The following is a 26,209-nucleotide window of genomic DNA, read 5'->3' as shown; positions in this document are numbered from 1 at the left end:
TAAGTTGTTTGAGTGCTTTAAAGCTGATGGTAAGAACTTTCTGTTTGGTGAGGAATCAATCAATCAGTGGTATTTATTAGCACTTACTTTATGCAGAGCACTGTACTAAGCACTTGGAAGAGTACAGCATAACAGAATTAACCGACTGTTCTCTGCCCATAACGAGCTTACAGAGGAAGTGGATCTTTCTCTGTGTCTGTCTTTATGAAGCAGTGGCAGGAGACCTCCTCAGGCTCCCTAAACAAAGTGCTGAATAAGCAGTTGCCTCCCAGTGAATGCTCAAGTGGGTTAGTGTTCAGCCTGGGTTGGCTTCAGGGCACACCAGTACACTAATTGAGTCACCCAATTAGCCTTGCCCATAAGCACTGTCTGGTTAATGTGTCCAGAGTGCACAGGTTCCCTGACTTGGCATCAGTCTGTGATTTTTTTTCCTTCTCTGTGGCTAACCAGTGAAATGCTGCCAGCGTGCCACAGTCAGATGTTTTGACAAATGTCAACTTCCTCTGAGATTTAAAGAGTCCATGAGGCTTTGGGCCCCAGGCCTGGTGTGGAAGATTTTCAGGTTGCACACTCCAGTCCTGAGCCCAGCGGTAGGTCTCATGATTGAAGACATTGTGGTGTCAAACGGCTTCATACCTCAGGGCTAAGAGCCTGCCCTATTCCCATCTGCTTTTCCGGAGAAAGCTTGGAGGGCTGGGGAATGTAGCTGCTAAGCAAATCTTCGCGGTGCAAGATAACATGCTACAGGAAATCCTGCCAGGTGCCTCAGAGCACAGACTTCCTGGTTAAAGACTAGAGTGGGATGGGGGAGAGGGGGATGGGGGAGATCTGTGCCACAAGGAGTCGTGAACTAGTAGCAGTCCCCGCTGACTGAGCCAGGGATTAGCGACTTGGTGTTTAGAAATCATATTATTTGTACGAACTTTTCACCGGCCAGCATTATGTGGTCAGGCCCCCTGATCCTGTCACCCACACTAGCACTTTGAAAATGGCTATCCCTAGAAACTTGTCATCATTGTGCCCAGCCGTCATGGTGATTTATGGGGACGGCACTCTGAGCCTTCCTGGCTAGCCTGCCAGCCTCTTGTAGCCCCTACCACCACTTCTGGGCCCCTGAAAGATCAGTAGGTTATCTATTTTTGGTTGTCGATGTCAGCTCTAGGGTCAGATCTCTTCCTCCCTACCCCTCCTCCATCCGCCTCCTGATAAGATTTCCCTTTGATTAGTTATCCAGGCTCCATCCTGGAAGTTCCACCAGAAGATTATCTTTCAAAGCAGTGAAGGGAGGACTCCGTTAACTTTGGCCTGGGTCAGGGCAGTTCATTCTCACGAGTCCCCACAAACAGAGTAGGCCTTTGGTGGTGGCAGCACTCTGTGACCTACAGTTTTGCGTGCGTGTGTATGTGTGCGTATGTGCACACAGGTATATCAGGGCTCAGATCTCATCTGTGTAACATTGGTCTGGATTTACTAAGAAGCCAGAGTGAATGTGGCCCTGGCCAAGTCACTTAACTTCTCTGTACCTTAGTTCCCTCATCTGTAAAATGAGACTATGTCAAACTTAATTAGCTTGTAATAATAATGGTGGTATTTGTTAAGCACTTACTATGTGCAAAGCACTGTTCTAAGCACTGGGGAGGATACAGGGTGTTCAGGTTGTCCCTCGTGGGGCTCACAGTCTTAATCCCCATTTTACATATGAGGTAACTGAGACACAGAGAAGTTAAGTGACTTGCCCAAAGTCACACAGCTGACAAGCGGCAGAGCCAGGATTTGAACCCTTGGCCTCTGACTCCCAAGCCCAGGCTCTTTCCTCTGAGCCACGCTGCTTCCCTACCTACCCAAGCGCTTAGTACAGTGCCTGGCACGTAGTAAGCACTTAACAAATACCTTTTTTAAAAAAAGAAAAAAAAGGAATGTTTACTAATATATTCCACAAACTCCCCGCAAGTCCGATAGCTAGTTTTACTAGTCCTATATGGGTGCACTACCAGAACAGTTGCAGATGGAGAGTTGGGTATTCTGGGAGAGATATGTCCATGGAGTCGCTATCGGTCGAAAACGACTCGACAGCATCAGACCAGACAAGACAATTATGAAAAAGAAACTTATTGGAGGGAGAAAGACCTGATATGGATCCAATCAGAGGAGCAACACTTCTGCATTTTAGTTCTGCTTCTTAGATACTACTGCTGCTGGGAATCAGGAGATTGACTGGCAACTTCAGTGGCCGGACTCCCTAGACAGTAAATTGAGGAAGAAACCAGCCGCAGGAGAAGTGATATTGGTGTGTAGAAGGCTCAGTGGTAACACAGCTCCATTTCCATCAAAACGACCACTACGGGAATTCATGTTGCTTTACAACTTAGAGCATAAGAGCTTAATGTTTGAAAGCATTGGTAAGACAAGGCAAAAGCCAGCTTATCTAGAATTTTCACCCATGGAACGCATGAAGTTTGCTCCAGCAAATTCATTTCACCCGAGTTGAAGTGGCTACATAAATTCAGCATGACTTTCTATTTCAATTGGTTTGAGACAACAAACCTATTACTCCACGTCTCGGATATGAGCAGCTGGCAAAGCAACAGAGTCTTAGACTAACTATAAGTTCGGAGATTTCTCTTTGGAAAAACTTCTATAAAAATAAGACCACTTGGGCGAGCTGAAAAGACCCAAGCTATGCTGGTTCCAGGCCTCTTGTACCTCATGCAGGTTGCTGTCTCCTTCAACTGTCCACACCCCATTAAGAAACACACTATTTGGAATGGAATCTTTCGAGTGAGGAATTTGCTGTTGGTTCCTGCAGGGCACTCTTCCCGACCTAACTGGAGGCCACAAGGTCACAGGTCCCTCTCCCAGAGCCTTTCTGCTTTCTCCCCTGGTTATTTAATCTCTCGGCTTGTCCCTAGGCCGCGGACCCTCAATATTTATAGTCCAAGTTACACTTGTTGCTAGGGACCCTGCTAAGCGCTCACTGAAAAGCAACCCTAAAAATAATCCCCCTCCACCTTGGGAAGCCATGTTCAAAGAACATTTTCCATGAGCTCATCTCATTTAGTCAACAGAAATAGTTGTTTGAATGTTTCTCTCCTGGAGTGATAGCTGTGTGTGTGTATGTGAGAGAGAAAGCGAGGGAGAGGAGTTGGGGGTAGCAGGTCCCAATATGAGTAAGGTATGCAGTAAGGTATTCCGATTCTGATTTGAATCTCCAGTGTAGGTGGGGAGTAATACAATGCTGGAGTGCAGTGCAAGACATTATAACACCGCACAGCAATCCAGTCTCACCTTCTTTAACCCCATACCGACTTCACCCCATTCAGCAATAAGGTTTTTGGCTTTCTCCCCTCATACTCCCTTGCCTCTGCTTTTGATGGAGGGACATCATCCAGGGTAATGAACAACATGTGCCTGTAAAACAAGGTGCCGTGCAGCAGTTAGGAGGAAAAACTGTGAGAAGAATGCAATTGTTTGTGCCAGGAAAGGTGGTGCAAGGGAAATCTGGTGGATGGTTTGCTATTTCCTTGGGATTGTTACTATCCGGAGAAGCAACGTGGCTTGGGGTCCGAAGCCAGAACCGAGATCAGGAGTCTTTGGCTGCTAGTCCCAGCCTGTTCATTGACTTGCTAAATGGTCCCCAGGGCCAGTTACCTAATCTTCCTCTATAAAGTAGGGATGATGATACCTTACAGGGATGTTGTATGAATTCATTAGCGTTGAAGTCCCGTACAAGGGCCTCATTTTCCATTGCTAGCATTCTTACTAATGGGGTGTGCCAGTAGGGAGAGTGTAATAACGTAGTGGATTCTAACCTCCAAGTTAGAGTTCGCCTAGTTGATGTCCGAAAACCAAAACAAGATTAGGACAATGCTTGTCACTAAAGATAATCTTCAACATTGTTTTTTAAATCTCATTTGTTAAACACTTACTATGTGGCAGGCACTGTACTAGGCACTGGGGTAGATCCAAGCTGATCGGGTTGAACGCAGTCCATGTCCCACAAGAGGCCCACAGTCTTAATCCCCGTTTTACAGATGAGGAAAATGAGGCACAGTGAAATTGACTTGCCCACAGTCACATAACAGACAAGTGGCAGAGCCAGGATTAGAACCTAGACCCTTCTAAATGCCAGACCTGGGCATCTCTATTAGCTCAATATTAACTTGCACCTCGAAGGCCACTGATGAATTTGGGGAGCCTGGGGGTTTCAGCGACTGGAATAATGAAGAGAAGGGAACTGATTTAGGAGCTCACCTTCTTTCTTTGCCTTGTTTTTGCAGTAGCACTTGCACCATGGGCTTGGTCCTGCCCCTCTGGAGTGACACCCTCATCCACTTGGACGGCGATGGGTAAGCTTTCCTCTACCTTTTCTCTGCAGAAGGCAGAAGGTGGTCAGGACCATTGGGTTGCACATTCATGGGGCCAAATGGAAGTGTGGAGTGGTGCTGTGCCACTCCAACAACAGCTGCGTTGTAAAATGGGGGGGATGGGAAAAATATAACTGCCAGCTTCCCCACGATCGTAGGTAAAAAGTTAGTCACAAATCCAGTGGGGTTCTACATCATGATGACAGCCCTTAACTTTTCAAGCAGTTAGTACAGTGCTCTGCACACTGTAAGTGCTCAATAAATACAATTGAATGAATCAAGAGGCCTGCAGGTTTTTAAAGGGGGAAAAAATTGAAAATGTTTTCATGAAAAACGGTTTTTCACAAGTTTTCCCTTTTCTAGAGGGTCTAAGTTGCTTCAGTCTTTTCCTCCCTTTCATCCTTTGTTCCAGCTAAAGCTGACCACATGGCTTTTTAAGTCAGGGCTGGGTGGGATTTTCTAAAATAGGATCTCTGCTCTTGGGGAAGGTGGGAAGAGATTGGTCGTAGACCACCCTCGCCCCCACCATTCACTGGGGGCAGCGACATGGGTGGGGTGTGTGCTCATTTTTTCTCTTCCCTTCTTGTTGAAGTTTGACCTCAGAGGGGTGAAAAGACTGAGCCCGTCGCAAGAGGCCCTTACATTCCGGCACACTCGGCCCTTACTCCGACCACTCAAGGCCCAGGCAAACCTACAAATTCCCAGACAGTCCCAGCTAAGCTGAGCCTTTTCATTAGTCTACTTAACTCTGCTTCTTGGGGCAGCAGACTGAGAGGCTTTGCTGCTGCTGTAAAGATGATAGTGTCAGATTATAAGTGGGTAAATTTTTTGAATTTTCTCTCCCCCACTGAAAAACTACTTTTTAAAAGCCCATAAATATGGTGTGTCTCAAAGCAAATGAAAGCTGCCAGCCTGGCTCACCCTCGAATCTGATCCCGTGTGGCTTTTGCAACACTCCCAGAGGATGGTATGTTCCATTAAAACAAGTGCGGGGCCCCTCTGCCAGCCACCCTCTCCATGCCAGCTGCGTAAAGCTGCCCAAAACATCACCCCCGGTGACTCTGGTGTTGTCGGACCTTTCCGTGTCAAGGGGTTCCCAGAGACCAAGGAGCCCTCACGGTTGTTTTCTCGATCTGATTGAAATCCCCAAGGCTCACGAACGGAAATACGTTCCACCCCGGCGGCGGGGAGGTGGGGGCGGTCCGTTCCTACAATTGGAAAGCCGCATTGAGGGAAGCTTCTGTCCTCGCTTTGTCAGGAAGTTGCAACAGCTGGGCCTTCTGAACCCTGCTCTAGAGCCCCTCATTAAAGTCTGTCTCCCAAAAAGAGTCTTCTGACTCCTTCCCGTTTCCTGGCTCCTGAAGCCAGCAGGAGTTGGAAAGGAACTTTGAAGAACTGCAACTGAAATAAGCCAAGAGCTCACCTCTGTCTCTTTTGTTGGACTCTCCTCATCTCTCTCTCTCTCTTCTTTTTCCTTAGTGGGTTCAGCGTTTCAACAGATAACAGGGTTCACATTTTCAAGCCAGTGTCCGTGCAGGCAATGTGGTAAGGAGACTTTAAAAATCATCTCTGTATTTGTAAAGTTTTCTAAAAAATATTTTGCGGGTAAAGGGGGTTTGAAACGGAGTCCCTTGTGGGGCATATTAATGGCATTTTGTGTGATCCATCGTTCAGCCGCCCTGCCTGCCGAAGGACTTTCAGCGCTCTTGTTAAGGCGTGGTGGAGACGTGAAAGTAAAGGGGTCAGTTATTCGGGATGTCAGAGAATGTTTAGAGACTCTGATTGTTGGTTGGGTAGGTAATTTGGGCCCCATGTCATTTACACTCAAATTTTTGTTGAAACAAACAGGGCAACTCTGGTATAAACTATTTAAAAACTGAATTCTGGCACAGAAAAAACTCGAGTACTTAGAGAGTTGGACCACCCCAACTGGCAGAAGGCACTCTTCCTGACATTGTGTCCTCAAAAATGTCCTAATAATTTTAGAGTGGGGATGTGACTGTGCTCAGGATTCAGTACCCGAAATGATTCAATTTGAATTTCATCTCTCTTCTTGTCCCCTGCTTGCCCTCTAGTGGAAGTGGTAATGAGCAGTGGAGTGGGCAAAAAGCAGACAAGAACAAGGAGATGAGACCGGGATAATTTGCAAACTAGATGGCCTTTCCCAGGATACTTGAGTGTCGCTAGGAATAAGATGGGTGTGGGGTGCAGGGACTCTCTGTTGATTTACAACTGTCCTGCTCTATGCTGAATTGAGGGAGGATGTAGAACTTTGGGCCCTCTGCTTAGAGCTGCTTTGCAACATGGAATGATTTGCAAGTTTTTTGTGGAGAGTTCCTGATATGCCTGGGTATATGCTCCAGTCGCTGCCTTGGAAAAGTTCATAACGCTGTCTTCCTTCTTCCCCCTCCTTCCTCTCCTCCTCCATCCCCCCGCCTTACCTCCTTCCTTTCCCCACAGCACCTGTATATATGTATATATGTTTGTACGTATTTATAACTCTATTTATTTTACTTGTACATATCTATTCTATTTATTTTATTTTGTTAATATGTTTTGTTTTGTTCTCTGTCTCCCCCTTCTAGACTGTGAGCCCACTGTTGGGTAGGGACCATCTCTATATGTTGCCAACTTGTACTTCCCAAGCGCTTAGTACAGTGCTCTGCACACAGTAAGCGCTCAATAAATACGATTGATTGATTGATTGATTGATTGACTCTTATGGGAGAGTGCATGGATCCCAGAAACAATGGTATTTTCACCCCAATTGTTTAAGTACAGAAAGCAGTTTTCTTCCAGAAAGAACTGCTGGCCCGATTAACAGCTGAGTTGTCAGGCTTTGACGTCCAGGGCTGGCTTGTTGGAGGAAAATGAAGTCATGATTTGAGAAGTCCTAGAAGGGACTTGATGTTCTGCAGATCAAACTATCATTTTTAACCAGGTGTTTCCCTCCCATGAAGGTAGTTCCCACAGTTTCTCTTGGCCTGGTTCACGTGTTCACCAGCTGGAGTTGCAGCAGCCAATCACCTCTGACTGGCTCAATGTAGCTCAGTATACATAATGACTTTGCGGCTTTAGGCCCTTGTGGCTTTTGTGTTCAACACATGCTCTCAGTTTCAACATGCATCGCATAACCTAAAATCAGCACATTGGAATAAGGCCTGTAATCCCCTCTGGATTGGGTTCACTCTGAGTCTGTGTGACTGATCTTGACATACAGAACTGCATTGCTCTGAAAACTCAAATCATTTCACGAAGATTGAAAAAGACTTGGGCTTGTTTCTCGTCTCTCGTAACGAAAGCAGCTCATCACAGAAGTCCTCCAAGACTGTCTCCCACACTGTATTTTCCCTTTTTGGCTTAATCCTTTCTGTCTTCCTGACTGTATCCACCCGGGGGCTTTCCTCTCTTCTGGTCCCACTTTACTTTCATGTCTACGAGCTGCTTTCAGAGCCTGCTCAAAATAGCTAGCACTGTTCTTAGGAAGGGGCTCAAACATTTATTTTTTTTTTTTTTAAGAGGGAGGGAAAGTAAGTCAGGAGGCCTGAAAAACCTTTCTCAGTCAGAGCTGCCTAGACATTAAAGGGCTTGAATAGAGCCTGGCACCTCTGTGTGTGTGAGGACACTATAAGAGAATGGTGTCTGAGTCAAGGGAGGAGCCTTTCTTGTTTGGTTTATTGTGCTCAGTATCTAGAGCTCAGTGACAGCAGTTCAGTGTAAGGACCCTGCCAGGCACCCTCTGGGCTTTCTGGAAATACCCATTGATGCTGTGGAGCTTCGGGCTACTCCCCATTGCTCCCTCCAGCACAGAACACAAAGACCGAATTCTCAAGCTGTGGGATCATTTCACTCACCGCAGGATCTATAGTCGGCACCAGAAATAGCAGCAGATAGCTTGTGCTCAGATTGCTGTCTGTCTTAGAGAAGCAGCATGCCCTCGTGGAAAGAGCACAGGCCTGGGAATCAAAGAACCTGGGTTCTACTCCCAGTTCCACCACGTGTCTGCTGTGTGACCTGGGGCAAGTCACTTCACTTCTCTGTGCCTCAGTTACCCCATCTGTAAAATGGGGATTAAATCCTACTCCCTCATTCTTAGACTGTGAGCCACATAGGGGACAGGGGCTATGTCCAACCTGATTAACTTGTATCTACCCCAGTGCTTAGGACAGTGCGCTTGGCGCATAGTAAGTACTTAAGTACCATAATGATTAATTGGTAGACACCGGAATTTCCCAGACCTCCCTGCTCATAGGGCTTGATTGATTGATGGATTCAACCACAGTAGAAGATGTTCTGATAAACAGCAGGCTTGGTGGCTGGGGCCAGGGGAAGGGAGAGCAGAGGAGGCAAGGCAAGGGGGATGATGAGAGGTGGGGTCCCAGAAGGCTTGGCTTATTCTACAAGACCTGGACTGGCACTGATGCTAATCTGTGGGTTTCAGGTCTGCGCTGCAGAGTCTGCACAAGGCGTGCGAGGTAGCCCGAAGTCATAACTACTACCCAGGCAGCCTGTTCCTTACCTGGGTGAGTTACTATGAGAGCCATATCAACTCGGACCAGTCATCGGTCAACGAATGGAATGCCATGCAAGATGTGCAGTCCCACCGCCCAGACTCCCCGGCACTCTTCACTGATGTGTGAGTTTCAGATCCGTTGTTTCCTATGGATGAGTGTCTACAGTAATGATGATAACACCACTGACACACAGAGGGGGTTTCTGTATGCTAATTAAACTGCTGAAGGAACTGGGGATTTTGTCTCTGCCCATATTGATGCAGAAGAATACAAACCTATCACAAATCCAGGAGGCTTCCTTTTGTTTAAATCCCAACAATTGAAATCATAATTTGGCAAGGATAATGGCCTTTACTCTTACAATGTGTCCAGATCAGATTAATCAAAAAATGAGGGGAAAATGTTGGATTTCCATAGGGCGTTTTCCAGTGGACCGCAGAGCATCCCAGTGTTCTTTTATTTATCCTCCCAGAATTCCTAACGGGGAAGAAGGGGCAGGGGTTATTGTTCTCATTTTGTAGATAAAGAAACTGATGTCCAGGGAGTTAGGTGACTTGATTAAAGGGCACATAAGTCTGCACTAGGGCTAGGAGGAGAACTCAAGGCTCCCAGTAAAGGGCAGTGCAGTTTCCAGTGCAATTGAAGGTATTAGATGCCCTTCTGAGAGTACACGGCCTATTCCTGTCTAGCAATACTCTGTGTAGGTTTGAGTCTACTTTGATGTCCCTGGCACATAAACTTGAGCAGGACTTAGCCTTAGCAGTTGGAAATTACTGTGTCACAGAAACTGTTTTGATAGGTAGCAGAGGGAAGCTGGGGGGCATGGTGGGGGAGAATGTAATGCTAGCGGTACTAGACTCTAAAATGGCGTTCTGGTGGGGCACTGGAAATTGGATAAAGGCCCGAGGTGGGGCCAGTATTAGTTTCCTTTTGAGATCAGTGAGAAGTTTGGAATTAATATTTTGGGAGTTTTTCGGGATTAGTTCCTGCTGGGAAAATTAATCAGGATGTTTAGATTGCTCTTTGTTGGGTTGTAAGGTGCCCTGTGCCTTATTGGAAATAGAGGAGAGACTTTCTGACCTTACCAGTAGGACCCCTCCCCTTAGGTTGTACCAAAATAACTTCTGAATAAGAGACATCATTGGGTTAATTGCCATTTGAATAGTTTTACCTGGAATTCATCTGGTGCTTGTCTAACACATTTCCAAAGGGCATTCTCATCCAAGATCTCATTTACCCACACAACATTTTGTCCTAAAAGAGAAAAAGGGCTTGGGATTACCCATGAGCCTCATGTGGGACATGGACTGTGTCCAACTTGATTAGCTCGAATTTACCCCAGTGCTTAGCACAGTATAAGAGTTTAACAAATGTCGTTAAAAAACTAAAAATAAACTTCCCCATTTTACCAATGAGGAACCTGAAGCCTGGGGAGATTTTTGTGAGTTACTTAAGGTCACATAACAGGCTAGGACGGAGGTGGGGAAGGGAGTGGGGAAGGGAGACCAGAGATCTGGACTGCTAGCCCTGGGCTCTCTCCACTATACCCCTCTGCCCATGGCAGCTGGGTTGGGGGTGAAGACTCGCAGGGGAGGGATCAGAAGTCACTAAGAGCACAGATCTGAGTGCTCCTGAGGGTTTGGAGGAGGCAATTAGCACAGTTCTGCTCGAGAGACCAAACTCACCCCAGGAATCCCATGTCTCTCGGATCTTTGAGCTACTCCTGTTTTGCTTCCCCTGAAACTCAAGGGGAATGGAAAACCAACACCTTTCCCTTGTGCGGTTCTGGAAAATTACTCTCCCAGGGAAGCTGGGATCGACCTGGGCAGTTCAGCTGGCAGTGGGGTTTTCACATTGATGGCAAACAAGGAAGACATCGTGGCTCTCCTATTTGCACTTCCCAAACCAGCCAATGTTTTATAAGAAAAAGCCATGCCGGACTTCCCCATAGGGCTCTCTGACGTGTGGGCCAAGTTTCTCAGTGTCCAGTGATGAGGACCAGAGGGCTTGTCTCATGGCTTTGGTCACTGACCACCAAATGGAGATGCTTGTGGCTAAGTGGCAGCAAACTTACAGAGGTGTGAGCTGTTCCCCAACAGGCGTGTGAAAGCAGAAAATGGGACCGGTAGGGATTCCCATGGTTGCAGGGTGAAAGCTTTCATCTCCTGCAGATTACCAAAGCTATTTTTGCAGCAACTGATAAGACTGTTTGCAGCCGAAGTCTTATTCCATTTCCATATAAGGAGGCCCCGAGGGGCTACCTTCCTTGGCTAGGTAGGAAGGGAATGGGGGCCTGGAAGGACCATTATGTGAGCCTCACTCAAATTCTGCCCCATATGAATGAACGTTTTTAGGGAGAGGCATCCAGTTGCATTTAATCTATATGTTTTCAACAGTCTGATGACTCGCAGTGATTTATCTTGCGGTGAAAACCTCAGGAATAAATGGAGTTTTTGAAGAGGTCAGAAGATATAAGGAAGGTTAAGGGCTTTAACTGGATAGAGCCCTCATCTGGAAAGGAGAGGAAACCTGGATTATATTCTCTGCTCCGCCAGTGGATGTTGTTCAGAGCAGGCACAATTCTCTAGAATTGTCTTCGGCCACATCCCCGAGATTGCAGGGTGAAAGATTTCCTCTCCTTCAGATTACCAAAGCAAGGCGTGCCAGTGAGGTACCCGAGTCAAGTGAATCATTCACTTCCTGTGGTAGACCCCATCCAAACTAACGCCCACCATTTCCTCCCTCTTTGCAGCCCAACTGAACGAGAGCGTACTGAGCGGTTAATTAAGACCAAGCTAAGGGAAATCATGATGCAGAAGGATCTGGAGAACATCACGTCCAAAGAGGTGAGGGAATATTGAGTTTGGAGCTCCAGGAAGGCAGAGAGCCACATTGAGCAGAAAATGAGAATCCTGGTGGGGAAGGAGGATTCGCGGGAGGCGAGTGCTAGAAAGCTAAAAAATGCCCCTCCTCTTTTCAGATCCGTACCGAGTTGGAAATGCAAATGGTGTGCAACCTGCGAGAGTTCAAGGAGTTTATAGATAATGAGATGATCGTGATCCTTGGACAGATGGACAGTCCCACACAGATCTTTGAGCATGTATTTCTGGTAAGTCTCAGATACCACCGGTTGGCTCAGTAGGGCTGTTTTGGAACAGATCCATGGGTTGTCCATAGATAGTCTTGGCATGGGAAATTCAAGCAGGTTCAGGGTAAAGCAGGGCAGATCTTAAGGTCAGATGCAGTGAGAGGATGAACCAGCAGTGATATCCTGGGTGTGAGAGGCACTTTAGAGGCAAACAGTGGCTCAGGGAAATGCAGTAAAGGCTTCGTGGGGAAATGTGGGCCCCTAAACACTCACTGGCTCCTGGCCTTAGCAACACAGCCACCCTCTTTTTTTAAAATTGTATTTAAGTGCTTACTATGTACCAGGCACTGTACTAAGCACTGGGGCTGATACAAATCAGGTTGGACACAATCCATGTCCCATCTGGGTCTCACAAGTCTTAATCTCCATTTTCCAGATGAGGTAACCAAAGCACAGAGAAGTTAAGTGTTTTGCCCAAAGTCACACAGCAGACAAGTGGCGGACCTGGGATTAGGACCCAGGTCCTTGTGGTGCCCAGGCCTGTGCTCTATTCACTAAGCCACACTGCTCCTCCTGACAGAGATGAGAAAACATTTATCTCATTTCTCTCACCAAATGTTCAATACAGCATTTTGAATATTCTGTGTAACCAACTGGCTTTTTCCACATTTGGTTTGTCTTTTTCTTCATGGTGATGGCCTCTTTAGTTGTTCTGTCAAGGGTTGTGCCTATCTCACTTTCTCTCCGAGATCTGGGCCCCACCCTATTTCCCAACAAAAAACGGCCAAAAACAAAGCTGTCCCATTTCAGCCATGAACCATGAGGTACATTTTCTGCAAGGTCAACTCATTTCCTCCAAGAGTTACTCTTCCTGGATCCAGCCCTGCCTGCTGATAGCAGCACGCCTCCCTCCCTCCCTCCCTCCCTTTGGAAGAGGGTTCATTTCTGTGGCTTAGTGCAGAAGGGTGTGTTCACATGTAAAGGTTCCCAGCTAGTCTGAAGAGGGGAAGTGGCAAGAAGTTTACAACCAATCTGAGGTTAGTTTAGAAGATCGGTGGCAGGCAGCCAGGTGATTTCCAGAAAGAGGCTCACAACCAACTCCAGGAAAGGGGCAAGCCTCAGGCAGAGGATCCCTGAGATAGTACAGTGCTAAGCGCTTAGTACAGTGCTCTGCACATAGTAAGCTCTCAATAAATACGATTGATGATGATGGTCCTCAGGTAGTCCAGTGCTATTGGTCCGACTGGGTAAGAAGGAAAAGTCTGTGGTGAAAGCCCAGTGGACTTGAGGGTCAGCTAAGCCACGAGTGCTGGAGTTGGAGTCAGAGCAGGGAAAGTTCTGGCAATTTGCACTCTTCCCAACCCCATCCCCCCATCCCCCCTGTCACCTCAGCTTCCCGCTGAATGACAAATAACAATTATGTCCAGTTTGCCCCTTCCCCCACAATCTCATGTGACCCCTCCTTAGTCTAGTGGAAGGATTGTGGGTTCCATGTCCTGTCCTCCCCACCTCCGCCTTAGCCAAGGCCGCCTGAGGCAGCAGCCTCAATGGTAACAGCCTTGGGTTGGCCTTGTGGCCCTAGTAATTTGTATAGGAGCAGAATTTCCTCTCTCTAGAGTGAAACAAACACTTAACTTCCTCTTACCTGGAACTCTGTCCCCATTCACCTCTACAAGACTGCAGCTCCCCCCCCCACCCATTTTCAAAACTTTTCTGAAATCACATCTCCTCCAGGAAGCCTTCCCTGACTAACCTCTCCCTAAATCAACCCCCACCTTCCACTTCAGCACTTCCTCTTCATGTAAGCACTTGGATACTCCCCTCCCTCCCTCCCTCCCCGCCTGAAGCATTTTTGTGCATCTCTTTATGCTGTTTATCACTTCCTCCTAAATGTCATTCTGTTCAGAGTCTGTCTCCTACTAGGTTATAAAGTCTTTGGGGGCAGAGATCATGTCTAATAATTCTACTTCATTCTCCCAAGCCCTTAGTGCATTGCTCTCTTTGCACCCAGTAGACGCTCAGTAAATGCTCTTGATTGACCTCTTAGCGCAACCACTCTTTTAATGCTCTAAATGCAGTTATTGTTCAGCACGGGCTGGTCTCAGAGTAGAGGGAGAGACCAATTTGAACAAATACAAGTTTTCAATGTTTTCCCCTCATCTTGGAGTGCAGTGGCATTCCCCAGCTTTGACAGGAGTAAAACCTTGACAACAGAGCACTGGTGACACCTCTCCACCTTTCCCTGCTCTCCCCCAACCCCAAACACACCTTCCTCATCTGTTGTGGGTATGTCATAGTAACATGGGACTTCCAAGTGCTGGCAAGTATGTTGTGTCATTGGTGGATGTGTGGCATCATGGACAGCCCTTTCTGAGGTGTGATCGTGTTCCACAGCTCCAGAACTAACTGTGGTCCACGGGAAATTCCTGAAGAGGGAGTGACCCTGGTAGAATCTTTCTGATGTTTAAAGTACCGTACCTGACAATGCCCTTTTTTTAAAAAAAAAAAAAGATATCTCAAAGTGAGTGAACTCCCTTGATCTAACCTCAGGGGCCTGAACGAGAGCAGGAGAACAGGGGAAATCTTTAAAATTTGAGCCTGTTCCTGAGGTTTCTGCACCTCCTGTGGAGTAAGTGAGGAAGGCCAAGAGGATCGTGGTTAGGCGGAGGATAATGTAAACCTCCATGAGAATATGCCAGTGTGATCTTGAGGATGCCACAAGGGTCAGGCTGGATTTCTGAAAGGCCCCAGGGACTGGGTTGGGAGTGGAAGGGTTCCCTGATCCCGAGGTCTGACTGGTGACCTCAGAGCTTTGTGTTGGCTGTATCTAGTCAGCAGCTCACACAGTAGTTTTCTGCCTTTGGGCATGTATGAGTCCATCCAGAATGAGCCCTCCCAGGATGGGCACAGCCAAGGAGGAGCACCCCCAGCTCTCTCCAGCCTTACAGCACCGTTTTCTTCCCATCCCCAGGTGAGGTGCAGGGGCAGGAGGGTTTAGACTCCTGAAGGGGTCAGACATGGTACTGTCGCTCCACCACCTTCTCCCCACCTCCCACTCCACCGCCGTCTCCTCTCTTGCTGGGGTTTTGTGAGCCTCGTCCTGGCCCAAGCCTTTTTGGTCAGAGCCTCTCAGAGTGCCATTTCCAGAGAGATGATGGATCGAGCCACGTACGTGCCCGGAGGTGAAGGCCTCCTTTGTGTTGCCGTGAGTAAGCCAGCCAAGCCCTCTGCCACCAGAAAGGGACGCTGGTCTCTTCCTGGCATTCTCCTGCAATGGCAACAGTGGTGCAAACTCTGTGAAGTTCCCTATGGTGATCTCGGGGTCCAGGCTCCCTTCCAGGTCACGGCACTCCTGAAAACCCCAGGGAGGGTCTGAGGCTCAAATAGACAAGAGTCAGTATTTCTCATTCTGCCTTTCCCTCAGCAAGACCCTCCCTGCTCAGACCGGCCAGACCAGCTTTCCTCCTGTCTGAGAACTCGTGTGGCTCACCAGGCAGAACCCCAGGTGGCTTTGGGCTCAGGGTCACTCTGACGCCCTGGGCTTTGATCTTCCGTGGACGTTTCCTAACCCTGTTGTCATTTTGGTCTTGCAGGGCTCTGAGTGGAATGCCTCCAATTTGGAAGACTTGCAGAACCGAGGGTAAGTGGCAGAGCCATCTGGCAAGCTTTGACTTGGACCCTAGCATGAGAGTCCCTGTTGTCTGTTGCTCGGTGACATTATCTTTCTGGAAACTATGGCTTCGGTCTTGCCACCTGCAATTCCCATCCACACTCCCCAGACACTTGGAGTGTAATGAAGTATCATTCCTGTGCCTCTCTCTCCCCGAGATCCCCCAAAGAAAGATTTGCAGCCCTGGCTAAGGGCCATTGGAGAGTAGAGGAGTCAGACTGTTTAACACACAGTCTTAATACGGCAGAATGTTGCTGTTGTTTTTGTCAAAAAATATAGTGGCTAGGTGACATGGTCATTCCTCCAATGCTGATGTAGGAATCAGTGGGTGAGGCCTTGGGGTCCTTGGCCACAAAGCCATAAGCCCTTTGAAAACTCTGGCTCTGTGACTCACAAGACAACAGGCCCCCAAAATTGGGCCCGGATATCTAACCTGGGGCACGTCCCGGGCCCCAGTTTGGAGGTTGTGTTTGGATTTTGCTGACAGCCTAGGTTTCTCCTCTGGTTCTATACTGATAGGTCCTCACCCTCAGGAATTTCAGGTTGGCAAACCCATGTGTTGAGGAGGTAAGTGGGGAGTGGTGCCACAGTAATCCAGAGAGAAACAGAATAGAGACTCCAGGAGGTTGTCGGAATGCCTTGTTGGGGCAGACTGGAATCTCCCTGACCGAGCTTTCTTTTCATTTCAGCACAGCAAGCGACAGCGGCAGCCTGGCTTGCTCCCAAGGCTAGAGGCTGGTATTAGGCTTGATGGCCTAGATCCCATCCTTTCACCCCCACCCCGCTGCTCTCATCCATTTGAAAAGGGGTCAGATATGAATGGTATAAAGTTGGCCACCGCTGTCTTTTGCAGGCCCTGGTTTAGCTACCGGCAAGTGAACCCTAAAACAGACCTGGCCAGAAAATATCTTGTCTGGAGCAGGAAGTCTTACCCAAACCTTCTGTGGGTCTCTGAACTTCTGTTACAGGAGGCAAAAGGAGGCAAAAAACCTAGAGGCAGCTTGCTGACATTGGCAGGGCCTATAAACAGTGACCTTAGAAATGGGTTCTCTAAGGAACTATAAACAGTGACCTTAGAGAAGTCAGAACCCCTGGGTTCAAGTCTGCCCTCTTTCAATAACTTAGTCACAGGGCCCTGGAAAGTCACCTAATCCCTCAGGCTATTTCCTTCCCTGCAAAATGGGATACTATATCAGGCTCAGAGGCTTCAGGGGAATGAACTCCAAGGGCCCTCTGGAGCCAGCAGGAAAATGCTTCAGTAACCTGAGGGGTGAGGTTAGGGCAACCAAGGCAGATTTAACAGAGATAATTCCCTTTCCAGCAGCCACTTCCTCTCCTTAGTTCCCTCATGTCCTACCCCTAAGCATGGGGCTCCGGTGTCCTCCTGAAATGAAATCCAAGAGCTTCAGAGCAGCTGAATCTGACATAGAGCACCAGTTGTAGGAAGGAGTAAATACCCAAATCCTCGGTCCACCATGTTTGCATTGGACACCTTCAAAGGATTTACTTTGGACTTGATGATTTAAAACCAAAGTTGTCTCTCTTTTTAAAAGTGAAAAATAAACCTCCTGGAAATGGATTTTGTAGGTTCTGATTTGCCGACTTTGTGGGTTAGGAAACTTCCAAATAGTGTTTCTGTAATGATTACCAGCTTGATAAGTCAACTTAGTGACTGCGAGCTAATTAAGTATTGATCCAGCTCTGAAACAATCTGCCCTCAGCCTTCCTGGGGTCAGCGAATCTGCAGTAACTGCAGAAGGAGCTTGTGCAGAGAGCCTCTGAATCTTCTTGGTGTCCAAGCTGAGTTAGAAGGGCTCTCAAGAGGTCACCTGGTCTGCGCTTCTCCCCCCGCTCCCCACTTCCCCAAGGCAAGCAAATGCCTAAACCTCCCAAGACAGATGGCTGTCTTTTCCTTGTTTTAAGACCTCCATGGGTGCAGCCCTTCTGGGTGGCCTGCCTCCCTGGACAGACCTCAAAGCGAAGATCACCTGGGATTGGATTGGGCTTTCCCAGGAGGTGTTTTGCTGTTACCAAGGGCGTCATCCTTCCCCCAGCCAGGTAGACATCCTTGCCTGATGCCCAGCCCCATGTCCCAACCCTCCCTGCAGGCGGTGGGCAGGAACTTCCTGGGTGTTCTGCTTCCTGCCCCCAAAATCTGAAGCCTCCAGGGTGGCATGAGCATGCAGGGACCAGGCCTTCTGAATCATGCCAGGGATGCGGCTGAGTAGAGTCGCGGGGAACAGAGTGTTGTTTTTTTCCAAATGTTTACCAACCCTACCTGACTTCCCTCCCTACCTCCCTCCCTTTCTGCCTCTGCCCCTCTGGAAACTCGCAAACAGAAAAGGAGAGGAGGGGCCCACACTCTGATTTTCAGGGGCGGAAGATTTCTCCCCCTTAGGTGGTGCTTTCTTGAGGTGTGTGACATTGGGCTCTTTTTATGAATTCAACTTCTGAAAACAGATTATACTGGTGGTAATTGCAGAGGCAGAAACAGAGCCTATAAAATCAATTGCTCTGTGCCCCGTGTGATTTCTTCCCCCAGCTTGTTGTAAAATATGAAGCTTGCTCTCCAGAGCCTGCCAAGATGAAGTTGCTTCACCCTCCCATAAAACAACCGGGAGGACAGGGGGCCGGGCTTGGCCAGCAGCTCCCAGCCCAGCAAGCCCCGATGGGCCACTTGCCCTCCTGGCAACCAAGTCTCTTTGTGCAAGGCCACCATTGGAATCTGTCGGCACGACCTTTGGTCTGCCCTTTCTGCGGATTCCTTGTCTCCAGGATTCAGTTCGTGTTTTGGTCCTTCATTTCATTCAATCCTGGGAGGGAAGTACATTGCAAGATAAAGAAATCGGCCTCTCTTTTTCAAGTTGGGGAGGCCGGTGGGTGGGAGAAGCGGAAGCTGTTTGAGTTTAGAGTTTGCTCTGGGCAATACCGCTCAGCAGTGGCTGATTGGTTCTCTCCCTCATTCCTTTACAGGGTGCGATACATCTTGAATGTCACTCGGGAGATAGATAACTTCTTCCCAGGAGTCTTCGAATACCATAACATCCGGGTGTATGACGAGGAAGCTACCGATCTCCTAGCGTACTGGAACGACACGTACAAATTCATCTCAAAAGCAAAGTAAGTCACCGGCATTAACACACGGGCTGGAGGCTTCGACCCCAAACCCGTTTCAGAACTTTGCCAGTAGAGAGATGTGGAGAATGTGGACTTGGGGAGAGTAGCAGGGATTTTGAAAAGTCAGGGGACAGAGTTGGTGATCCGTCCATAACCATCAGGGTGGAAGTTGAGCCGACCATCACACACGGTTCCTCCAAGCATATTTGGGCCCTCATTTACTCACAAGAAAGAGTTGGCCGCAAGGGAAAGGTAAAAGGAACTGGTATTTTCCAGCATGGGGAAGAAGACACTCCAAAGAACACACATGGTGGCTGGGAGGTCCTTCCTTGTGTGTAACCTAATCCTTTGTGCTTCAGTTCTAGCCTATCTCCTCTTGCTCAATCTTCTGGGAGCTGGAGAGCAAGGAGTGGCGGAAGAGTCTTCCATATGCCCAGAGGTCACTTATATTGCCTTCATCCTTCTCCTTTCCAGCTGGAAAATTCCAGTTCCTTTAACCTGTCCCCATAGGTCTAATTTTCCAGTCCTGAGATATAGCCAAGTAAACATCATGGGGAAAGGTGTACCTTTTGCATATCCTTATCTACACTACTATCCAGAAAGACTTTATGGTGTTTTAAATATTAATGTTGGGTGGTGTCTTTACAGCTCTTAAAATAGATTCATTTTCTATACTTATTTGGAGGGAAGGGGGGAAAAAGAAATCACCCCAAGGTTTATAAAAGCTCTTTCCACCTGGGAGTGAAAATCCTCTGCCCTCCCTCCGTGTGCCTGCCAGTCCCTGCCTTTCCTGCCTGAACATGAACTAGGAACGTTCACGCAATCTAGCCTGACCCAGGATGCCCCAAAGAGAAGTTCCCCTGGGAGGAGCTTTTCCCAGTTCTGAGTTGCATCTGGGGTGTAGAGGTTTGTTACTCCGAGTCTGAGCCCGGGAGCAGGCTGCGGTCTTGACACATCAAAGAAACTGCAGCTTGACAGGTAAATCCGTAGCACATGCCCAGACCTTCATCGATGTCGCTCAGCGTTCTCTGACTTGCTGGAAGCGAGTGCCCCTTTGTGCTGACAGTGAAGTAAATATCTCTCAATCATCAGGAAAAACCTGAACCAGCCCCATGGGACACCTCCCACCACAGCTGGCAGGGGTGTATCAGAGAGGGCTGTAAAAAAATCCTGAGCAGAAAAGGGCCAGTATGTCCCCTCTGGCCAACCGGCCAATCTCACCATCCTGAGATGAGCGATCAGGTTGGGTGGCTGCCACCAGCAGTACCCACGCCTGTTCGTTGTGCTCCTGTCGGACCGATGGGAATCCGGGCTGCCCGGTGGGGCCAGGAGTTGGCGTTGAAGCGGGACTGGCATTGGTCAGGTGGTTTTTCTGGCTTCCGCCATTCCCCTGAGGCTCCGCTCCTCCACAGACTCGTCATCGAGGAGCCTCGTGGCCATGTGACACGCCAACACATGATGTGCCAAATCCCATTTGCTGGTTCCCGGCCAGGGCCTGGGCTACCATACTGGGAAAAAGGATGGGGGCACAACGGGGAGTTTAGTATTCCTTCAGTTTGTGCTTTCCTGCTGTGGACAAAACACTTACGGGAACTTAACTGGATACAGTTCAAAACATCTGACTAAACCAGCTGAATCACTGCATGACCTGTAACTTGAGCAAGTGGCTGGTGTGGTGATGGGGGAAAATCCCAACAGTGCCTGGAAGGTAATATCCTTTCCCACAAAGAGGACAGAGGTGGTTATCTAAATCAGAATTGCTCAAAAGCCAACTTTCTGTCATCGCCGTTGCTTCCAGTCGTTCTGGGTTGGCCAAGCAACACCCCCACCCCCGCCCAATCAGATTCCCCATATTATCCTGTTCCCTACCTCCAAAGCAGATTGAAGGGAACACCTGTTTGGATAGCCCTAGGGGTGTGGGGGAGGGGGAGGAGGAGGAGGGTGTGTGTGTGTGTGTGTGTGAGTGTGAGTGAGACCAACGAGTTTTAAATGTCCCTCTATCTTCTCGGCGGCCCTCCCACAGGAAACATGGGTCTAAATGCCTCGTGCACTGCAAGATGGGGGTGAGCCGCTCGGCCTCTACCGTGATCGCCTATGCCATGAAGGAATATGGCTGGAACCTGGACAGGGCCTACGACTATGTGAAGAAGAGGCGCACGGTGACCAAGCCCAATCCCAGCTTCATGAGGCAGCTGGAAGAATACCAGGGGATCTTACTGGCAAGGTGAGTCTCGGGGCAGGGGGATGCCTTTGTCCCAGGCTGGTTTTCCCTCAGCTCGGTGCTGGGGCTCTTGGAGGGGAGAGGCAGTGAAGCAGCGCGGTCTAGTGGATAGAACATGCACCTTGGAGTCAGAGGACCTGGGTTCTAATCCTGGTTCTGCCACTTGTCTCCCGTGTGACCTTGGGTAAGTCGCTTAATTTCCATGTGCCTCAGTTACCACATTTGTAAAATGGGGATTGATACTGTGAAACCCCATGAGAGACATGGACTGTGTCCAACAAGATATCTTGTGTCTACCCCAGCAGTTAATACAGTGCATGGCACATAGTGTTTAACAAACACCATTAATTAAAAAAAAACAAAACTGGCCACTGAGTTTGGCAAAGGACATTTTGTGAATACCCTAGCATTCTCCTTCCCTGCACCCCGCCTACAAAACCCATACTGTATAGTTTGAAGCTGTTGATACATCTAAGAAGAGAAGTCTGTCTCCATTCAGAAAGCCCTAAAGCCCTCGTCAGGACCCAAGAGTAAATTAAAACTACTGATCCCAAGTGAAGGGAGTCCATTTCCCAAGGTAACCCTGGCTCTAGTCAGAGCAGCAGGTGCCTCGCCATCCCTCCCTGCTGCAGCAGCAAGCAGGCCGTGTTGGGGCCAGGATGCACTTAATCATCATCATCATCTTCTTCATCAGTGGTATTTATTGAGCACTTACTGTGTGCAGAGCACTGTACTAAGCGCTTGGGAGGGTACAATACAGCAGAGTTTGTGGTCATATTCCTTGCCCACAATAAGCTTATGGTCTTGCAATATTTCCTTCAGCTGCGTGTTCCAGGAGGGTTTCTGTAAAGGGTCTCACAAACATTTCTCAGTGATGTCACACCACCTTGGTGAGACCCACTGGGTTTGGGAGCCCGTCTGGTGGCGAAGAGCTTTCTGGAGAAGCAGCCTGGCAGCTGCTTATAAGACACGGCCCAGAAAGCTTGCTCCGTAATTTATTTCCCTGGCATCGATTATTAATCCTCCCTTCCAATGTAATGGGCAAATGAATCAGCTCCCAAATATGAGCTGAGGAGGTGGGATTGTTTATTGAGGTCCAGGACAGGCTGATCCTGAGAGCAGAAATCCCTTGGTGTTTGGTTTCTGTTTTTGACGAGATGGGGTCCTCAATTAAACCATCAACAACGGGGTCTGTTGCTGAGCCGCCTGGGAGGGGCGGCAGGGGGAGGGGGAGATTCCAAGCCAAGTTCTGGAGTGGCAGCTTTTGGCCGTCGTCTCTCACGGCCCCGGGTTGGAAGCTCAGCCCAGGTCAGACGTCTGGAACCTGGCCCAGGACTGACTCCAGCCCCTGGAGACGGGTGGGCTGGCCCAGCCGGGGTCCAAGGGCCAACTGGAAGCGGTTTGGACTCATTTTGGAGGCTATCCTGCATATACAGTTCTGCTGGGAATGCTGGAAAATTTGGGTAATTTACACATTCAGTTGCACCACTGCCTCCTGACCCTGTAGCACACAGAGACACCTTCTCTAAGTTCCCCAGGTTGGGAGGAGAGCTCAAGGGGTGCTGTTGAAGCCCACCTGAAACCCGACTGGGTATGTTTTGGTGCCAGCCTGGCACTGCCCCACGAGACTGAGGCCACCAGCCTTCCTGAGGCTCAGTGGAGTCTGGGCCGGCCTGGATCCCAGCGAGGCCCAGGACAAGAAGCCTCTTCTCCAGATTTTAGACAAGAGACGTGCAGAACCAATGAACTCCTATGGTTCGTTCAGACTTTTGAGCAGGAAAGAGGAGCCTCCCACCCCTTGAAGACCTAGGAAAGTGTGACTCCAGCATGCATCATGATTTCCATTTCAAACCTCGCCATCTGCTCAAAACTTGGCCCAGCATGGGTAGAACCATTCTGCTTTGGACAGGGAGAATGCCCCCTTCCTCTTCTAGCTAAAAAGGGAGTGTCCAGGGCTGCGGGGACGTGGGGACCTTTTTAACTCAGTTAAGAAGGAAAAGACCAGCGGTCCTTCTCGGACTAGAAGGAAAGAGACGAAAATATCATACAATCTCAGCCATTCCCATAAAGGTTGTTGAGCAGTGTCCTCGTGTGACCTTCCGAGAGGAAGGATACTCCCTGTCCTGCCAACTTCAATATTTTTTCTGGAATTCCCAGCTGTTTTTGGGTGAGAGGAGTTTGGAAAAGCTCTGAGCTGAGGATACGGAAGAGTCATTGTGAGCCCCTGGGGCTCCCTCTTCCTGTCCCCTGCTCTGCCCCTCCTACCATCCTCAGTGCATCGGGTATTTCCCAGAGGGCTTCCACCCTCACTCCAAGCACTTAGTACAGCGCTCTGCACACGGTTAGCACTCAATAAATACGATTGACTGACTCAAGCAAGGAAGCGTGTGGGGGCTCATAAGAAGGCAGGCTCTTGGGCTGACAGGCATCAAGTTGGGGAAGAGAAGGGTCAGATCCCGTCTCTATCCCACATGGGGCGCACAGTTAGCGGGGGGGGGTGGGGGAGATCAGGTGTGGAATCCCCATTTTACAGATGAGGAAATGGAGGCACAAGGAAGTTGTGACTTGCCCAAGAAACAGCGTGGCTTAGTGGAAAGAGCACGGACTTGGGAGTCAGAGGACGAGTTCTGATCCCGTCTCTTCCACTTGCCTGCTGTGTGACCTGTGTGACTTAACTTCTCTGTGCCTCAGTGACCTCATCTGTAAAATGGGGATTAAGACTATGAGCCCCTTGTGAGACAACCTGATTACCTTGTATCTACGCCAGCACTTAGAACAGTGCTTGGCACATAGTAAGCGCATAACAAATTCCATAATTATTATTATTATTATGTACCAAGTGGCAGAACCAAGATTAGAACGCAGGCCTTCCGACTCTCAGTCCTGTGCCTTTTTCATTGGATCTTGCTGCTCACTGCATTCCCCTTAAGATGGAAATTGCCTCAGCACCCCTGGTCTTGGTTTCTGGGGAGTTTCCCAGCAGCCTCAGCTTCTAGAGATTTTATTTCTGTAGGCGTGTGGCCCTAACCCATCTGCTTGCAGCCTGATGTTGATGGAGTCCCCCGCTGTAAACGGTGGAGGATCAGCCGCGGCCTACTGGAAAGAACCCAGGCTTGGGAGTCAGAGGACCCAGGATCTAATCCCAGCTCCACCACTTACTTGCCTGCCGTGTGATCTTGGGCAAATCACTTCACTTCTCTGTGCCTCAGTTTCCTAAACTATAAAAGGGGGATTCAGTTGCCGCTCTCCCCCCTTCTTAGACTGTGAGCCCCATGTGGGCTCGGGAATCTACCAATGTGATTAATTTTTAGATGTACCCCAGCACTTAGAATAATGCTTGATACGTTGTAAGCACTTAAGTGCCCTTAATTATTTATTATCATTATTCCCATCTCAAACGTGGGAGAGGAATCGATAATGCTAGTGGTTTGCCCAGTGCCACTCACGCACTCTTCTCTCTCATCCCAACCAGTAAGGTTGGGCACCCGGTGCAACGAGCCCGTAATTGGGCAGGGGTGCAGCATGTTGCAAAGTGCGTGTGGAGATTTTGGTAATGTGCCTACTCCTTACAGTGCTGGGGTTAAAATATCCCCCTACTCCAGTCAGTGGAGGAGCAGTTTTGGGCAGCCCCATGGGACCACAGCCACATCTGGCTCGTCACACAGAGTTGGCAGGGGTGGCGAAGCTTTCAGAATCCCAGGAGCTCATGGGAAGTATTCAGCCATTTGTAAGACAGCCCCTCTGCTTCCGCTTCAACGTCCTAACTCCCTAACTTTCTCTCTTCACATCCTCATCTCGTTTCCTGGATCACCCCCGCCTCGGGAGGTCAAACAGCAGTCTTGCAGATGAGAAGTAAAGCTAGCACTCCCAGCTCCTTGTGTCTCCTTGGCCAGGTGGCACGTAGTTGCCTGTCTCGGGTGCCGATATCCCATTGTCTCCCGCATAGAGTCCCAGAAAGGTTGGGACCCTTCTGGGCATACTAACAATGTCTTAATTGCGTATATGCGCTTTCACATTATTTTTCTCATTTTGACCTCACGCAATTCCTTTGAGATAGGGAAGAAACACGCATTCTCCCCCATTTTACTGATGAGGAAACTGAGGCAAAGAGCGGTGAACTGACTTGGCCGAGGTCACACAACAGGCCAGGGGGCAGAGCCGGGACTAGAATCCAGCAGTGGGGCCAACTCCCCGAGCCACGTTCTTGCCACAAGACCATGCTGGGCCTGGTTGGTGATTTCTCCCCCCGAGGGGCATGACAGGCAGCGGGGAGAGCGGAAATCCAGGCCCTTGGCGCCGTTCAGTGTGAGAGCGTGTGAGCTTCGCTGTACAAACCACAGAAGGGCACACCTCGCCCGGCCGGGGACTTTGATCTGGTTTTATTTTTCTTGGCCTTCTGTGTTTTCACAGCTGGCAGGCTGTGTGTGTCGGGGGTTTGTTTGGCTTTATGACGCTGCTGCTCTTCCAGGCTGCCAGCCGCCGCTTGTTATTCCGCCCTCGGCTCACGCGGGTACCTGCCCGATTTCTGTTCCCTCGGACTGACTCGGGTTTCGAGCGACTGCCACCTGCAACCTGGACCATGCGTTTGGGGTATCGGATTCCCGACTCATGGGGGCGGCGGGGAAGGTTTCCTTCCCCGACCCCTGGTGCTGTTGGGGAACTTTTGATCCCCTGAACGTTCCCAGGCACTAGTCACCAGGAGGCTGGCACTTCTTTTCTACCACAGGGTTACTGCTTTCTCCATTCCCCTCCTCCTCCAGACCCAAATGGGCTCTAGGGCACAGAGTGAATTTCCTTTCCAAATGTGTGTCAAGAGCCTACCGAGATATCATGGTGGTCCAAGTCATAGAAGCAGTGTGACCCAGTGGTTTGAGCAAGGACCTGGGATTCAGAAGGACCTGGGTTCTAATCTCAGACCTGCCACTTGTCAGCTAGGTGACCTTGGGTAAGTCACTTAACTTCTCTGGGCCTCTGTTACCTCATATGCACACTGGGGATTAAGACTGTGAGCCCCATGTGGAACGTGGACTGTGATCAACCTGATTAGCTTGGATCTACCCCAGCAGGTGGAACAGTGCTAAACACTTAGTAAGTGCTTAACAAGTACCATAATTATTCATTATTATTGTTATTATTATTATCTACCGGTGCTTAGTACAGTAGCGGGCATGTAGTAAGTCCTTAACAGACATTCAGTGGTCAAATATAGTTCCTGTCCCAAATGGGGCTCATGGT

At 49.0% G+C, this 26,209-nt stretch overlaps 1 protein-coding gene across 3 annotated transcripts in view; it reads left to right on the top strand.

Annotated features, from left to right (window-relative positions):
- Positions 1-26,209, top strand: part of SSH2 (slingshot protein phosphatase 2) — a 218,674-nt gene that overhangs the window by 179,335 nt on the left and 13,130 nt on the right. For all 3 annotated transcript variants that reach the window (XM_038759596.1, XM_038759597.1, XM_038759598.1), the window contains 8 exons: positions 4,278-4,346; positions 5,844-5,909; positions 8,806-9,000; positions 11,631-11,724; positions 11,859-11,987; positions 15,560-15,606; positions 18,610-18,756; positions 20,777-20,977. In XM_038759596.1, the coding sequence (XP_038615524.1) occupies positions 4,278-4,346; positions 5,844-5,909; positions 8,806-9,000; positions 11,631-11,724; positions 11,859-11,987; positions 15,560-15,606; positions 18,610-18,756; positions 20,777-20,977 (948 nt within the window). The remainder of the gene's footprint in view (positions 1-4,277; positions 4,347-5,843; positions 5,910-8,805; positions 9,001-11,630; positions 11,725-11,858; positions 11,988-15,559; positions 15,607-18,609; positions 18,757-20,776; positions 20,978-26,209) is intronic.

Source organism: Tachyglossus aculeatus, chromosome 17, assembly GCF_015852505.1.
Source record: "Tachyglossus aculeatus isolate mTacAcu1 chromosome 17, mTacAcu1.pri, whole genome shotgun sequence".
Lineage (NCBI taxonomy): Eukaryota > Metazoa > Chordata > Mammalia > Monotremata > Tachyglossidae > Tachyglossus > Tachyglossus aculeatus.
The sequence above is the reverse complement of the archived record's forward strand: the minus strand, read 5'-3'. Positions and strand labels throughout refer to the sequence as shown.